We start from the raw sequence: 16,249 nt of genomic DNA on the forward strand, positions 1-16,249 counted from the left end.
GCAGAAAACATTACATCAAACTGATTTCTACTCTCATGTCAAGTCAAATATACAGCACCGAATAAGTCTCTTCAAATTATTAAACGTGACTAATCAAAGACAGTCCATAACAACATAACAGTTGACTGAGCTAACTATTCTAATCTGTTTCAACCAGCATTCATTTTCCATAAAACAGAGAAGTTGTCATCCCCATGTGTATCGGAATGTGATTCTCCATTTCATTATTTTGTAGTTATTTTCTTTTTCTGCCAGCAAGAGCATTTTTTATTATTCTATATGTATTTCAAAATTCCTTTTGATTTTCTATGAAGAGCCCTGCATTCCTCTTGACACTCCCTTCATTATAGTACAAAAAAAAAGCAAGGAAGCAGGATATAGTTTTGTGAAGGAATCATTGGAATTGGATCATTATTTAAAGCATTGCTGGGTTGATATTTAAAGCAACAAGAGTTGATAAATTGTCAAATTCAAATTAATGAACCATTTAAATATTCTTTGCAGAATGGTGGAAAATAAGTCCTTTTCATTTCCCCCTCCCTACTATAGAGCAACGCAAGAGTCTGCTAATGGCTTGCACCAGATCATGTCCATATGCGTAAGTAAAATAGAATTGGCCAATTCTCTTTCCTGTACAAGGAACACTGTGGTCAGTCAGCTGCAATGCAGTTGAAGTGTTCCCTTAGTTGCAAGTGGGTTTGGTTAATACTGATTATTAATTCATGGGTTAAAATGTCACTGTGCAAAAATTAATAGCATCCTGAAAACCAGACCTTGATATCCCCATTGTTCCCAGTTAGATGCTGCACTATAGGAGTTACAAAAGTCCATTGCTTTCAACTGTTGATTCTGAAGAAAAACCAGCAGCTTTTCTGCTGCAATGTGATGCATGCTCACCTGTCCATGGATCCTCTCAGCACTAAAGATAAAGAACATTGGTTGTGGACATTATCAAACTAAATGTGCAGTGCCAGAGATTAACAGATATACAAACACATCCACTTTCACTGACAGGAGTTGACTCCAGTGACAGTAGATAGTACCTCCTTCATGTCAAGTAGTAGAAGTTTGAACAATGGAAGTACTCTTGCAGTTCCTAAAAGGGACGTGTTTCAATTTGAATGACACGGAAGCACTGTGAAACGCAATAACCAAGTATAAGGAGCTCATTGATATCTAGTATCAGAGAGTGAATGAAACCCATTCTCACACTGAGCCTGGTGCTGATGAACACACACTTTCTCCACACTCATTCCAGTTGAGGGACTGAGTAATGCAGAAGTATTTCCATACTTTTTAATACATGAAACACTGATTTATAAGGTGTTAAACCTACCTCATAAAATGTATCAGATCATGACCTGCAGAACGGGAAACAAGGCAACATTCAAAAAGTGTCAGTGTGATATAGACCAATGCCATTCCTTTAAAGTGATACAGATTGGCAGCACAACAGAAAACTCACTCTCACACAGCCAGTTAATGCTGAAAGGGGAAAAAAAAATGGAATTTAGGCCCAGGTATTTACCAATATGGACAGTTATAAATTGATTCACCAAACCATTAATTACTTCAGTTAGTGTCTGATGTTACATCTTGCAGTATCCAGCAGCAACTGATAACGACTCCTGCAAACACAACATATTAAAAAAAAAAGTCTGAATGGAATAAATTTCAGATTCATGGCAAAGATAAATATTAAGAGCTGAAAATGTGTTGCTGGTTAAAGCACAGCAGGTCAGGCGGCATCCAAGGAACAGGAAATTCGACGTTTCGGGCCAGAGCCCTCCTTCATGAATGAGCTGAATGAGAAAGATAAATATTAAACCAATATTAATCACTCAATCACAAAAGGTTAGTGAATATTGAGAGTTTATCCTGTGCTCAGACCAAAAAAACACAACTGAACATGGAAAGAGAATGAGATCCACATACTCTACCTGGTGTTGTTGCATACAAACAAAACTGGCACGATAGTTATCAAAGACAGGTAACTACAGAAATAATCTCTAATTTGCATTTAGATAGAGATACAGGCAGTGAGTGGATAAAGTTCAGAATCCCAACAGTTAGTTGAAACTCTTTTGGAGAACAGGTGAAGAACAGACTGGGCTGAATGGCTGTACCAATTCTGTGACTCTGTCATAAATGACATGATGCAGAAGAGATTCAGGCCCAATCACAACACCCGAAAATCAACTATCACAGAATCAATTTCAGTCACCAACAATTCTGTTTCCTAAATTCATTCATGGGGTGAGGGCATCACTGGCTAGGCCAGCATTTATTGCCCATCCCTAACTGCCCAGGGGGTAGTTATGTGTCAGCCACATTGCTGTGGGTCTGGAGACACATGTCGGCTAGACCAGGTAAGGATGGCAGCTTCCTTCCTTAAAGGACATTAGTGAACCAGATGGGTTTTTCAGGCAAGCAAGAATAGATCCGTTGTCATCATTGGACTCTTAGAATATTATTGGCTGTCAGCAAATTAAGCAACTGTGCCTGAGAGTTGAAAGTGGCTGGTACTGATTGAGCACTTGACTCAGTCACACAGCACAAACTGATGAGGACAGAGATTCCTGAACTCTCATGTGGACACAACGGGAACTGACAGGTATAGATTGATAGCTGCTCTCACATATTCACTCTGCAGAAACTGAAAGAGAGAGCATGATACTTAAACACACACCACTCCCCGCATGTACTTTACAAACACTGGCAGGTACAATCTGATAAATGCATTTGCACATTTATAAACTAGACGTTGACAGATACGGATTCATAGTTACATCCTGAGATACACAGAGCAGAATATAACAGGGACAGATTGAACAATCACACTCATTTGCACATGACAGGACATTTCAGAGGATGACTGAAAACTGCATTCTCATTCACAAAGCAGAGACTGACAGGAGCAGATTGATACCACTCTCTGTTTCAAATTACTTGTATGGTTTGCTAATGACACTGGCATATTTACGGGAGAAACTGACAGGTTGAGATTGATGACAAAAGAAATCTGAGTTACATTTGGAGGTCTAGTGACCCTTCCTCAGAGCTGATTGTCTGCATTTTCCTAGCTGCTGTGTGGTCTTCTGTATTCTGGGGAAACAGAGTGTAGATTGGGTGTCCACAATGCAGAGCACCTATATTCTGTCCAGAAAAAAAAGACTCTGAGCTTCCAATTGCCTGCCACTTCAACACACCACCCTGTTCCCTGGCCAACATCTCTGTCTCAGACTTGCTGTATTGCTCCAGTGAAGCTCAGTGCAAGCTGGAAGAACTGCACCTCATTTTCTGCTTGGGAACTCGACAGCCTTCTGCACTCGATATTGGGTTCAACGCCTTTAGAACCAGAGCTCTCCCGTGTCATTACCCGAATTCCCCCACACCTGGCAGTGTTATCACATAGTATACTATTATACACCAACAATTACTAACAGTCCTTATTAACAGCTATTCATCCTCCTCGTCTGACCGTGATCCACTCCTTTGTCTGTGCAACTGTTCTTCCCTGTCTATGGATTCTATCTCCATATATCATTTACTCCATACCCTTCAACACACCCTATCTTCTGCACAGAAACTAATATTTTCCTGGCTACCATCAGTTCTCAGGAAGGGTTACTTGATTGGAAATTTTTATGTCTAATTTTCTCCACAAGCTCTATCAGACCTGCTGAGCTTTTCCAGCAATTTAGTTTTGTTTCTGATTTCCAGCATTTGCAGTTCTTTTGTTTTTTATTTAGAGATTAAGAACTACATTTTCACGTTCTCAGAGCAGAAACTATCGGAAAAAATTGATAACCACATCCATATGTTCACAAAAGAACTTCTAGATTCAAGTGGTGCTGGAAAAGCACAGCTCGTCAGGCAGCATCTAAGGAGCAGGAAAATTGATGCTTTGGGCAAAAGCCCTTCGACAAATATTGATAAATACACTCACATTTTATTACAGAGCCTGATGGGGAAGGAACCTAATTAAATCATCACAAAGCAGGGTTGTGACAGGGACTGTGAAGAACTAAATCCTCACATTCACAAATCAGAAACTGGCAGTCTTAGATTGACAATTACCTAAACACAGCAGGTCAGGCAGCATCTGAGGAGCAGGAAAATCAACATTTTTGGCAAAAAACCCTTCATCAGAATGGGCTTTTGCCTGAAACGTTGATTTTCCTGCTCCTTGGATGCTCCCTGATCTGTGCTTTTCCAGCACCACTCTGATCTCAACTCTGGTTTCCAGCATCTGCAGTCCTCACTTTTGCCTAATTACCTAATCATATTCACCAAGCAGATTTCATCAGCAGGCTAAGGAAAAATTCAGCATGTCTACAAAGACTCTTCCAAATCATCCCACAGAAAGCATCTTATCTGGGTGTATTGCAGTGTGGTATGGCTACTGTGCTGCCCAAGACCACAAGAAACTGCAGAGAGTGTGAACACGGCTCTGTCCATCACAGAAACCAACCATCCATCCAATGACTGCATTTCCACCTCCCCCCTGACTCGGGTAAGCAACCAACATAATCAAAGACCAATCTGACCCTGGTTATACTCTCCTCCACCCTCTTCTGTCAGGGAGAAAACACCTGAAGTTTGAATACACCATCAAACAGATTCAAGAACAGTTTCCCTGCTGTCATCAGACTTTTGAGTGGACCACTCAAATTTTAATGTTAATTTCTCTCTCTCTCTCTGCACCTTCTCTGCAGCATTAACACTATATTCCGGATTCTGTTCTATTACCCTGATGCACTTTGTACAATATGATCTGCCTGTAAAGCGCACAGATCAATACTTTTCATTGCAACTCGTGCATGTGCCAATAACAAGTCAGATCAAATCAAGTAGATAACTACAGCCTCATTCAACAGAATCTGAGAATTACATGTTGACAACTACAATCACAAAAACTGACAGGAAAAGATGAATAAATACACTGAAATATCGGCATTTCAGACCCTGACATGGAAAGATTGATAACTTGAACTCTCACATTCACAAGACTGAAACTGACAGTGACAGATGGAAACTCAGCTCACACATTCTCTTCAAAGCACAGCAGGCCAGGCAGCATCTCAGGAATAGAGAATTCGACGTTTCGAGCATAAGCCCTTCATCAGGAATAAGAGAGAGAGAGCCAAGCAGGCTAAGATAAAAGGTAGGGAGGAGGGACTAGGGGGAGGGGCGATGGAGGTGGGATAGGTGGAAGGAGGTCAAGGTGAGGGTGATAGGCCGGAGTGGGGTGGGGGCGGAGAGGTCAGGAAGAGGATTGCAGGTTAGGAGGGCGGTGCTGAGTTGAGGGAACCGACTGAGACAAGGTGGGGGGAGGGGAAATGAGGAAACTGGAGAAATCTGAATTCATACCTTGTGGTTGGAGGGTTTCCAGGCGGAAGATGAGGCGCTCCTCCTCCAGCCGTCGTGTAGTTGTGTTCTGCCGGTGGAGGAGTCCAAGGACCTGCATGTCCTCGGTGGAGTGGGAGGGGGAGTTAAAGTGTTGAGCCACGGGGTGATTGGGTTGGTTGGTTCGGGCGGCTGGAGGCTTCGGATTTGTTGTAGGTACAGGTTGTCCTGGTTGGGTCCAAATTTTGTTGGTTGGAATGTAGTTCGGAGTCCGTGTGGGATCAGTCGGTTCCTTAGGCAGGTGCTGAGGAAGGAGATGTGGCTGTGGTGGCTGAAGAGCTTCTGTGCAGAGGAGATGACCTGGGGGGTGCAGTGAGAGAGAGACTTACTGAAATCCTTGTAGAGGGAGGAAGAGAGCTTCTTCAAGGAAGGCATCCTTGCAAGAGGATTTGCAGTAGGTTAAAATCTTCGAGTAAAAAATGAGGTCTGCAGATGCTGGAGATCACAGCTGCAAATGTGTTGCTGGTCAAAGCACAGCAGGCCAGGCAGCATCTCAGGAATAGAGAATTCGATGTTTTGAGCATAAGCCCTTCATCAGGAATAAGAGAGAGAGAGCCAAGCAGGCTAAGATAAAAGGTAGGGAGGAGGGACTAGGGGGAGGGGCGATGGAGGTGGGATAGGTGGAAGGAGGTCAAGGTGAGGGTGATAGGCCGGAGTGGGGTGGGGGCGGAGAGGTCAGGAAGAGGATTGCAGGTTAGGAGGGCGGTGCTGAGTTGAGGGAACCGACTGAGACAAGGTGGGGGGAGGGGAAATGTGGAAACTTTCCTGACCTCTCCGCCCCCACCCCACTCCGGCCTATCACCCTCACCTTGACCTCCTTCCACCTATCCCACCTCCATCGCCCCTCCCCCTAGTCCCTCCTCCCTACCTTTTATCTTAGCCTGCTTGGCTCTCTCTCTCTTATTCCTGATGAAGGGCTTATGCTCGAAACGTCGAATTCTCTATTCCTGAGATGCTGCCTGGCCTGCTGTGCTTTGACCAGCAACACATTTGCAGCTGTGATCTCCAGCATCTGCAGACCTCATTTTTTACTCACACATTCTCTTTGCAGGGATAGATTGACAATTACACAAACCTATTCAGCGAGCAGAAACTGACAGCTACAGATTGTTAACTATCTCTATCTATGTATTCACACGGCAGAGTCTGAAAGGTACAGATTGACAATTATACTCACTTTGACAAGGAGGAAATAAAGATCAGCAAGGCGGCCTTTGTGCGGAGCAGGAGAAAATTGGGGCGATACTAAATAAGTATTTTGCATCAGTATTTACTGTGGAAAAGGATATGGAAGATATAGACTGTAGGGAAATAGATGGTGACATCTTGCAAAATTTCCAGATTATAGAGGATGAAGTGCTGGATGCCTTGAAATGGGTAAAGGTGGATAAATCCCCAGGACCTGATCAGGTGTTCCTGAGAACTCTGGAAAGCAAGAGAAGTTATTGCTAGGCCTCTTGCTGAGATATTTGTATCATCAGTAGTCACAGGTGAGGTGCCGGAAGACGGGAGGTTGGCAAACGTGGTGCCACTGTTTAAGAAGGGCGGTAAGGACAAGCCAGGGAACTATAAACCAGTGAGCCTGACCTCAGTGATGGGCAAGTTGTTGGAGGGAATCCTGAGGGGACAGGCTGTACATGTATTTGGAAAGGCAAGGACTGATTCGGGATAGTCAACACGGCTTCGTGCGTGGGAAATCATGTCTCACAAACTTGATTGAGTTTTTTGAGCAAGTAACAAAGAGGATTGATGAGGGCAAAGCAGTAGATGTGATCTATATGGACTTCAGTAAGGCTTTTGATAAGGTTCCCCATGGGAGACTGATCAGCAAGGTTAGATCTCATGGAATACAGGAAGAACTAGCCATTTGGATACAGAACTGGCTCAAAGGTAGAAGACAGAGGGTGGTGTTGGAGGGTTGTTTTTCAGACTGGAGGCCTGTGACCAGTGGGGTGCCACAAGGATTGGTGCTGGGTCCTCTACGTTTTGTCATTTACACAAATGATTTGGATGCAAGCATAAGAGGTACAGTTAGTAAGTTTGCAGATGACACCAAAATTGGAGGTGTAGTGGACAGCGAAGAGTGTTACGTCAGATTACAACAGGATCTTGACCAGATGGGCCAATGAGCTGAGAAGTGGCAGATGGAGTTTAATTCAGATAAATGCGAGGTGCTGCATTTTGGGAAAGAAAATCTTATCAGGACTTATCAACTTAATGGTAAGGTCCTAGGGAGTGTTGTTGAACAAAGTGCAGGTCATAGCTCCTTGAAAATTGAGTCGCAGGTAGATAGGATAGTGAAGAAGGCGTTTGGTATGCTTTCCTTTATTGGTCAGAGTATTGAGTACAGGATTTGGGAGGTCATTTGCAGCTGTACAGGACATTGGTTAGGCCACTGTTGGATTATTGCATGCAATTCTGGTCTCCTTTCTATCAGAAAGATGTCGTGAAACTTGAAAGGGTTCAGAAAAGATTTACAAGGATGTTGCCAGGGTTGGAGGATTTGAGCTATAGGGAGAGGCTGAACAGGCTGGGGCTGTTTTCCCTGGTGCATCGGAGGTTGAGGGATGAACTTACAGAGGTTTACAAATTACGAGGGACATGGATAGGGTACATAGGCAAAGTCTATGGGGTGGGGAGTCCAGAACTAGAGGGCATAGGTTTAGGGTGAGAGGGGAAAGATATAAAAGAGACCAAAGGTGCAACATTTTCATACAAGAGGGTGGTATGTGTATGGAATGATCTGCCAGAGTTGTGGTAGAGGCTGGTACAATTGCAACATTTAAGAGGCATTTGGATGGATATATGAATAGGAAGGTTTGGAGGGATATGAGCCGGGTGCTGGCAGGTGGGACTAGATTGGGTTGGGATATCTGGTCGGCATGGACGATTTTGACTGAAGTGTCTGTTCCATGCTGTACATCTCTATGACTCTAGGTACAGAATAATAACTGTACTCCCACATTCACATCGCTGAAACTGATGGATACAGTTTGATTAATACATCCATATTCATAGAACATAATCTGATGTGTACTGATCAATAACTATATTTGCATACTGACAGGGTCGGATTCCTACCTACACTCTCATCTTGACCTATTAGTGTTATGACACAGTGATAAATCCCTCTGCTAATTAAACCAGACACAGAAAAGCTCACCTCGCTTAATAATCTGTTAAAATGAGTGACAGAGAAAGACCCAAATTCCAGTATCTAACAAGAGCATCAATTATATTCTTTAATGCTGAAAGTGAACATTAAACAACAACTATTTACAACACTCCGCCTCCTTTCGCTTGAAGATTTGTTATCTACCTCCCACTCTTTAACAATATGCTGATTCAATAAACCCCCTATTAAATTTATAGCAACTTAATTTTCAAAACCATTGGGGGCTGTCATCCCCAACGTCGATCTTCCTCTGTTTGTAAATCTCTCAGGGTCATCTTTGGTCTTTGGCTGCAAAGATGTTTCATATGAAAATGGTACCTTTGATCGAGAGTGTTGTGAATAACAGTCTTTCAATGGAAGTTCATTCTTTTTTCTGGCCAATTGTCCAAAAGGCATCCTTTTGTGTTAATACCCCAAGCATCAGATCATCTCCTTGGTTTGATAATGTCAAAACAGTAAAATACCAATTCAATTGGATTTTAGTAGCTTGAGGCATAATTTAAATGGATTGGTTAAATGTGAAATACGAACGAAGGTATCTAGGTAACAGCCAAATGGTACATCTTTCAATTTTCCACCACACTCTGTGACTGCTAGTCAGTCACAAGACAGGTGCTTACCAGCTTTCTCTCTTAAAGGTACAGTACATACCTTCAACTTCATAACAATAGAAACAGTTTGATCACGATGCTCAGGTGTCAAATAGCAAAACCTGATAGCAGTGTATGGTATTTGCACTCCGATATTGATATAGCTAAAACTGACAGGTAGAGATCAATATGTACAATCACATGGAAGAAACTGAAGGGTACAAATTGATGCGTGCATGTTTATAGTCAGGCAGCCGGAACTGACAGTTATAGATAGATAAGTAAGCTCTCATATCTAGACATGCACTCGCATCAGGTAGTCCCATGTGTGGCGCTGGAGAGGTATTGGTTAGGATCTGGGTCTCGGTGAATTGGTATAGATTTTGTTTTTTGTTATAATGACCAGACAAAGAGCAGCTGAGGCCAAGAATAGAATCAGCTCTGAGGTTCTGTTGGAATTACTGGCTTGAAAGAAAAACAGCCTAATGATTATTAAATAAATATTACATTGAAAGGTTTGATACTGTCAAACACACGTAATGTTGAGTTATAGGAGATGTCTCCTCTCTCTTCCTTCAGATAAATGCTTGAAGGACCAAGAGAATGTAATATTATCTCGGTATGGAGTCAAGTGTGATCGGTTCCTTCTGACGAACAGCAGGTAAGTTACCATTCTCCGACTGAAGGGCAGCCTTTCCGTAGTCACAGAGCAGTTTGAATTGAGCTCAATTTCCAGAGAGGAATTTTCAAACCAGGAATCAAATATTACCAAGCAATTACAATTTTTTTTTACCCCTCTCCATTCTCAATGCACATCACCCTAATTCCATAGATTTTAACATTCACAGCCATAGAGTCACAGAGATGAACAACACAGAAACAGACCCTTTGGTCTGAATTATCCATGCCAACCAAATATTTGCCAGAACTTGGCCCATATCCCTCTAAACCCATCCTATTCATATACCCATCCAGATGCCTTTTAAGTTTGTAATTAACCCAGCATTCAACACTTACTCTGGCAGCTCATTCCATACACACACCACCTTAAACGTGAAGAGGTTGCCCCTTTTAAATTTTTCCACTTTCCCCTTTCACCTTACACCTATGCCCTCTAGTTTTGGACTCACCCACCCCAGGGAAAAGACATTGTCTATTAATCCTATCCATGCCCCTCATGGTTTTATAAACCCACAATAAAGTCACCCTGCAGCCTCCAATGCTCCTGGGAAACAGCCTCTTTATTCAGCCTCTCCCTATATCTCAAATCCTCCAACCCTGGCAAGGTCTTTGTAAATCTTTTCTGAACTCTTTCAAGTTTCACAGTATCACAGTATAGAAGGGAGACCAGAATTGTATGCAGTATTCCAAAAATGGCCTAAACCATGATCTGTACAGCTACAACATGACCTCTCAACTTCTACACTCAATGCTCTGACCAATAAAGGAAAACATACTAAATGTTTCTTTACTATCCTATCTACCCGCGACTCCACTTTCATGGAACTATCGACCTGTATTTCAAGGTTTATTTCTTCAGCAACATTCCCCACAACCTCACCATGAAGTGTATAAGTCTTCCTCTGGTTTGCTTTTCCTAAATGCAGCACCTCACATTGATCTGAATTAAACTCTATCTGCCAGTCTTCAGCCCATTGGTCCATCTGATCCAGATCCTGTTGTACTCTGAAGTAACCTTCTTTGCTGTCCACCTCCAATTTTGGTGCAATCTGCAAACCTACTAACTATACTTCCTGTGTTCACATCCAAATCATTTTCATAAATGATGAAAAGCTGTGGACTCAGCACTGATCCTTGTAACAGACCACTGTTCACAGGTCTTCGGTCTGAAAAGCAACCCTCCACCACCATCCTCTGTCTTCTACTCTTCAAGCCAGTTCTGTTTTCAAATGGCTAGTTCTTCCTGATCTAATCTTGCTAACCAGTCTACCATGAGGAACTTTGTCAGACGCCTTACTGAAGCCCATAAAGATCAAGTCTACCGGTCTGCCCTCATGAATCCTCTTTGTTACTCCTACAAAAAACTCAATCAAATTAGTGAGATATGATTTGCCCCACACACAACCATGTTGCCTTTCCCTAATCAGTCTTTGCCTTTCCAAATACATATAAATTCTGTCCCTCAGGATTCCCTGCAACAGCTTGCCCACCATCAATGTCAGGATAACCAGCCTATAGTTCCCTGGCTTGTCCTTGCCACCTTTCTTAAATCGTGGAACCACATTAGCCACCCTCCAGTCTTCCAGCACCCCACCTGTGACTATCGATGATACAAAAATCTCAGCAAGGGGCCCAGCAATCACTTCCCTAGTTTCCCACCGAGTTCTCGAATGCACCTGATCAGGTCCTGGGGAGTTAACGCGTTTGCGTTTTAAGACATCCAACACCACCACCTCAGTAATATGGACATTTCTCAAGATGTTACTATCCATTTCCCCACATTCTGTATTCTCCATGTGCTTCTCCACAATAAACACTGATGCAAGATAGTCATTTCTTATCTCTCCCATCTCCTGCGGTTCCACACATAGGCTGCCTTGCAAATCTTTGAGGTGCCTCATTTTCACCCTAGTTATCATTTTGTCCTTAATGTATTTCTAGACTTCCTTAGGATTCTCCTTAACTCTATTTGCCAAATATATCTCATGACCCCTTTTTTGCCTTCTTGATTTCTCTCTTAAAGATACGCCAACTGCCTTTGTACTTTCCTAAGGATTCACTCTATCTTTGCTGTCTATACCTGACATATGCTGCCTTCATTTTCTTGACCATAACTTCAACTTCTCTCATCATCCAGCATTGCCTACACCTACCAGGCTTTCCTTTCACCCTCTCTGGATTCTTGTTATCTCATTTTTGAGAGCTACTTATTTTCCAGCCGTCCCTTTACCTGTGAATATCCACCCCCAATGAACATTTGAAAGTTCTTGCATAATACCTTCAAGCCCATTGACATTGACACCATTTTCCAAGACTGTTACTCTGAATTCTTGTCTGAAATGCACACTTGGGAATGACATTGAATCTACAGTGAATGACATTTTTAAAATTAAAAGCAAGATGGGGAAAAAAGTCAGTCTGTAACATAATTTCAAAAACCATACATAACATCCATGTTAAATGTAGACATACGAGGAAACTAAACAAAAGTCACCAATTTACAGGATGAAACAGTTATTGAATTTATTAGTGATTGGGCGGGACAGAATTAATCCTTTAATACAGCTGTCATATTAAAAAATGTGAATTCCAAACACATTCTGTGCCAAAGCCTGGCAAATAAAACTGTAAATGACAGAAACCAGAAACAAAGTAATAATTGCTGGAAAAACTCAGCACATCTGGCAACATCTGTTGAGAGAAAGCAGAGTTAAAGCTTTGTGACCAGTGATTGTTGTTCAGAACGGAGTTTCTCCAGGAATCTATGTCTTTGTTCCTGACAAATGGAGAATAATTACTACAGACACACAGCAACTGACTCATTCAGAACTTGTCTGAAATGCTAGCATCATAACTACAGACAATGACTAACGGTTATGGAATTCCATATATACTGCAGGCAACAGAAAAAGATTACAATCAAAATGAATTTCACTCTCATGAATTCATTGTGGTCTGCAGCAGTCAGAAACATCCAGCTAACAATTCTACTCCCATTCAGACAGCATTCCATTTCCATAAATGTATCATGGTGGCACAGGAGCTGCCATCCCCACCTTTATCACAATATCATTTTCCATTTCTCCAAATTGCAGGAACAGATTTTCTTTTTAACTCTACCTGCATCAAAAAGACGTCTCATGCATTTGTTTCAAACGAAATTAAATTTTCGACATATAATCCTGTGTTCCACTTGACCCTCCCTCTGAAGTCTGATGTAAAACGCAAGAAAACTTGGTGCCATTTTCTCAAATGTTCAATGTGATCACATAATCATATTTTGAAACAGTGGAGTAGGAAAGATTTAGTGAGATAAGGCAGATAGGTAAAGATGCTCAAATTTCTTTTTGCGACAGGAGTTCAAGAGTTTCATTCTTCAATAAATTTACTTTGACCGTTCCAATTTCCTCCACTGCACGAGAGAAAATCAAAGTCCTTCTGCCTTCCTCCTCCCCTGATAGAACCACACATGTATCCCAATGATGGTGAGCACCATCACAATACAGAGCAGGGTAATGAACATCTACCTTTACTTCAACAGTGTTCAAATAGTTATATCACTGTGCACTGAGAACACTTACTGGTTATGACCTTGATTAGGAGGGACAATGAGCTGAGGAGTGGCAGATGGAGTTTACTTCAGATACATGTGAGGTTTTACGTTTTGGTAACACAAATCAGGGCAGGAATCATACACTTAGTGGTGAGGCCTTGGCGAGTGTTGCTGAACAGAGATCGAGGGGTGCAGCTGCATATTTCCTTGAAAGTAGAGTCACAAGGAGGCATTTGGCAAGCTTGCCTTCATTGGTCAGAACATTGAGTGTAGTAGTTGGGATGTCATGTGGTGGATGTAAAGGACATTGGTGAGACCACTTTTGGAGTTTATACAGTTCTCATCAACCTGCTACAGGAAGGATGTTGTTAAACTTGAGATAGTGCAGGGAAGATTTACAAGGATTGTTATAAGGGATATAGAGTTGTATAGCAGAGAATCAGGCTCTTCAGCATACCATGTCCAACAAACACCGAACTGCAATCTACCTGCATTTGGCCCATAGCCGACTATACCCTGGCATATCCAGATGCTGCTTAAATGTTGCGAGAGTATTCCACCACCCTCTCAGGCAGCACGTTCCAAACTTTGCCCACACTCTAGATCAAAATATTTATCTCTGGTATCTTCTAAACTGCATTCTCCGCACCTTCAACTTGTAACCTTTGGTCTTAGACACATCTGCCATGGGGAGAAAGATTCTCACGATCTACTTTGTCTGTCTGCACCTCTCACAATTTGGTATACTTCAGCCAGATCCTCTCTCCTCCTCCTCTGCTCCAACAAAACTAAACCTGGCCTATCCAGCCTCTCCTCACAATGGAAAATTTCCAACCCACTGCACCCTCTCCAGTACAATCACATCTTCTGATAGGGTGGTAACCAAAACTGCACATTCCAGTATTCTATCTGTGGCCGAGCCAATATTTTGTAAATTTGTTCGAAGACTTCCTTGCTGTTATATTGTACAGCACAGGTAATTCTGCATGCCTCCTTCAGCAGCCTGTCTGCCTGTGCTGATGCCTTCTGGGATCTATAGACTTGTATACCATGGTCCCCTTCTTTCTCAGTATTCCCTAGGGACCACCCCTTCATTGTGATTAAATTCTGTCTGCCATTGCCCTGCCCAGTGTACCCGTACTGAAGCCTGAGACCATCCCCCCTACTGTCAATCACAACCCTAATTTTCATATCATTGAACAAAGAACAGTACAGCACAGGAACAGGCCCATCACCATCCAAACCTGCACTGATACTTCTTGCACTTCGGCATGAAAAGCTCATCTACAGGTAATTAATTATATGTTCTACATTCACATCCAAGTCGTTAATGTACATAACAAATAGCAAGGTTCCCAGCACTGATCCCGGTGGCTGTTGTGGTGGCCTGTATCTGGCCAGAGTAGACTGGCCCATGTCTGTTAACACAAACTGGTGTGCAAGTGAAAGTAGAATTAAACAGCAGGATGTGAAACAGAACGGCAGGCAGAAACTAAGCTAAACAACCTACTTACACTCAGTGGGGCATAATGATACCATTGAACAAGCCACTGCAAGGACAGTAAAAAGGACAAGACGACCTAAGGTCCAATAAATGAGTAACTCCAGCTACATTAAATGAAAGGGTAATTGTCCCAGTTAATGAACAGACACCAGGCGCTAGTTACAGCCCATTAATGCCCTAAAACAGCTGAGGATGCAACAGCTAAAGTTATCTTATAGTACTCAGTTTCTTGAAATCTGTTAGAATATTATGACAAAGATAATCACAAAGAGTAGTTTTCAACATAAAAAATAGGTGCATAATACCAAAGCATAAAGAGGAAAAGAAGCATTTAAACCTGGAAGTGAAGGTTAGTTAGCTTTAGGTAACGCCTTCTTTTACACCCAGAACACAATAGATTGCTCACAGCCCATTAATCACAAAGTGCTAACATTACCTTACACTTTGTAACTAAGTTTTTATAACAAATTAAAATTACAAGTTAATAGCAATTCAGTCAAAACAGACTTTGTTTTTTCTTCATATATAATTAGGACCATTGGGAATATAAGAAGAGCAATTGAATTTTTTAAAAAATGGCATACAATGAATACCAGCATTCAAGCTGTCCCTAGAGACAAGCTAGCCTCAGAGAAACCTGAAGGTGTTCAGCAAATAACTTTGGAATGTGAATGAATAGGATGCACAGAAAGATCGCAAGGCCTAGAGATTACATTTATCTCTATTTATCCCCATTTGTCTTTCCACCCTGGAGGCTTCCTGTCTCTATTCCTGATGAAGAGCTTTTGCCCGAAACGTGATTTTCCTGCTCCTCAGATACTGCCTGACCTGCTGTGCTTTGCCAGCACCACCATGATCTAAACTCCGGTTTCCAGCAACTGCAGTCATCACTTTTGCTGAGAGATTACAGTGTCCACTAAATTCTGAGGGGTCAGGGAATCCTGGGGCTGTCCATAGAAATACCAATCATTGGTTGGGTGTCTCATAGAATAGAATATGCAAAGTAAGGGGGAGGAACATGACAATCACATACAATGTGATTACAATGTGATCATTTGGCCCTCTCCCTTCACTAACTAGTTTCTGCTTGAATAAATACCAACCACTTGCATGAATCTTGCCTGCCTGCTGAGTCTTTCATCCCCAGTCGTGGGTTATGTTCTGACAAAGGCCATACAGAAGTCCATGTATACCACGTCAACTGCACTACTCTCATCAGGATGTTTTTTTGAATGAACTGGAAGTTTTGAGTTAGAGGGAGAGGCTGAACAGGCTGTTGCTTTGTTTCCTAGACTGTCACAAAACGAGCTGTGACCTTTGTACAGGTTGAGAAAATC

The 16,249-nt window shown here is 42.2% G+C and overlaps 1 protein-coding gene across 1 annotated transcript in view; it reads right to left on the bottom strand.

The window, feature by feature from the left end:
• LOC132837099 (uncharacterized) overlaps positions 1 to 16,249 on the bottom strand; it is a 489,878-nt gene that overhangs the window by 324,811 nt on the left and 148,818 nt on the right. Inside the window, exon 2 of the mRNA XM_060856790.1 lies at positions 660 to 681. Within this exon, the coding sequence (XP_060712773.1) occupies positions 660 to 681 (22 nt within the window). The remainder of the gene's footprint in view (positions 1 to 659; positions 682 to 16,249) is intronic.

Source organism: Hemiscyllium ocellatum, chromosome 49 (assembly GCF_020745735.1).
Source record: "Hemiscyllium ocellatum isolate sHemOce1 chromosome 49, sHemOce1.pat.X.cur, whole genome shotgun sequence".
Lineage (NCBI taxonomy): Eukaryota > Metazoa > Chordata > Chondrichthyes > Orectolobiformes > Hemiscylliidae > Hemiscyllium > Hemiscyllium ocellatum.